The sequence below is a fragment of the Suricata suricatta genome, chromosome 11, assembly GCF_006229205.1.
Source record: "Suricata suricatta isolate VVHF042 chromosome 11, meerkat_22Aug2017_6uvM2_HiC, whole genome shotgun sequence".
NCBI lineage: Eukaryota > Metazoa > Chordata > Mammalia > Carnivora > Herpestidae > Suricata > Suricata suricatta.
The window spans coordinates 14,301,379-14,303,346 of NC_043710.1; the positions used below are offsets into that span (position 1 = coordinate 14,301,379).

At 34.7% G+C, this 1,968-nt stretch overlaps 2 protein-coding genes across 2 annotated transcripts in view; both read left to right on the forward strand.

Moving 5' to 3' along the window:
• LOC115306340 (olfactory receptor 4P4-like) overlaps positions 1–1,968 on the forward strand; it is a 161,688-nt gene that overhangs the window by 59,966 nt on the left and 99,754 nt on the right. The window lies entirely within an intron of this gene.
• LOC115272451 (olfactory receptor 4C11-like) overlaps positions 734–1,968 on the forward strand; it is a 1,898-nt gene continuing 663 nt past the window's right edge. Inside the window, exons 1-2 of the mRNA XM_029915524.1 lie at positions 734–794; positions 1,738–1,796. Of these exons, the coding sequence (XP_029771384.1) occupies positions 734–794; positions 1,738–1,796 (120 nt within the window). The remainder of the gene's footprint in view (positions 795–1,737; positions 1,797–1,968) is intronic.

A 1,968-nucleotide genomic window follows, 5' to 3' on the forward strand; every position in this document is an offset into this window, starting at 1 on the left:
AGAGAGAGAGAGAGAGAGAGAGAGAGAGAGAGAGAGAGAGAGGAAGTCTTGGCAGTGAGTAGTCAATCAATTGGTCCACTTTATTGTAAAACTTATTTTAATCTGTTACCTTGACTAAATGTATTTCTTGTTACTTTAACTGTCAATAATTTCTAGTTGTTTACAGTTCTACATTTGGTATCTATCATTGTACTTTTAAAATTATACCATAATAATATTATACTCTACTATGTTGTCTCCTCATTCAGAGTTTTTATGGGCCTTTCAGCATATAAACTTGTTTCATTATTTTTTTAAAGTTTTTAAACTTATTTTGAGTGAGGGTGGGGAGACAGAGATTCAGGACAGATGGAATCCCTGCACTGACAGTGCAGAGCAGGACACAGAGCTCAAACTCGTCAAGTGTGAAATCGTGACCTGAGCCGATATCAAGAGTCAGACACAACCAACTGAACCATTCAAGCTCCCCAGTTTTCTTAAGATACAGGAAAGATTGAGACTAAAATAAAGGATAAATAGAGAACATTAGGCATAAATCAAAATATTTTTTCCAAATTTCATGTTACATTAGGCACCAGGGATTTAGAAAATTAGTTAAGGAAGCTCCAAATCATAGCTCAAACTTTTCAAAAGAATTCTTGAAAACTGTATACTTGAGTGTCCCATACACAGATTTCAGTAAAAGAAGGTAGAAACAGGAAGGAAACTAGTATTTACTAACATATACCAAACAATGGAAAAATCCTTTTCTGTTCTCATCGCATATATCTTCCAAATAGTAGCACAATTAAAAGGTAATTAATTAGAAGGTGCCAAGTCACTTAAACATATTGACAACATATACTCCAGACAAAGCATCGTTTATTCAAATATCAGTGGATTTCGGAGATCAATCTTTAAAAACACAGCACAAATGAATAATGGACAAAAGAACTGATTTCAAAGAAACTTTTCTTATTAAAAATAACTGGGCATGGGATAAGATACTCAATTTCATTCATAGTTCAACATTCAAATTTCAATTTCAATTATATATCTTTTCACCTATCAGATTAACAAAATGACCTTATTGATAAATGTCTTTTAACAAGCAGTGTCGAAAATGATATGGGAAACAATCAACCCAACACATTTTTGGTAGAAGTTTAAGTGGGTGCAATCTTTCAGGGAGTGATTTTCAGCATTGACGCTATTTCAACTGCACACATACACAGGTCTGGTGATTCTGTTTGCTGTAGACAGTCTCACTCACGGGCACAGAGACAACCACAGTAGCCTTTTCCATCTTGGCAAACAATAAGAAACAACATCAATGCCCATCAGAATGGAGCCAAATGAATAAGGGAATGGCATTTTATGCAAACATTAATAAAAATGAAATTATCAATGAAATATCCAATTGTTTCTAAAATATGCTGTAAAGTGAAGAGTTCAGGACTGTCTGCTAAGGACAGTAAAATTTTTATTAACAATATCACACACACATAGACTCATATCAATTAATTGTATTTAAGAGAGTACCAAAATAGCATATTTGTGGCCTCAGGGTGGGGAAATTGCATTCTCAGTATCAAAGTTAGGGGGACGACCTGCCTTATAAAATAATCTTTTTGGTAAGGGAAAATATGCATAATTATGCTGCATTAAAAATAAAGCTTTTATAAACCGTATCTTAGTAGATGGTTTGTTATTCACAGTGGCATGTTACTCATTCATAACAACTGTCTTCTGCTTTAGACTGTGGGGACAGGAAGATTCTTAAGGTTAGAGTAAGATGTAGGAGTCTGAGTAACAGGGTGAGTTGGCTATAGGGACAGTTCTGGGCATAAGTCTCTTTACCACATCGTGCAACACCACACTGCCGTTCACAACATGTGCCACTGAAATAATAGGAGTTTTCCAGATATGCTCTTTGTCGAACTCTTGAGCAAACAGTAATGAAAACTTATTTGTGGTTTCTAACAATTA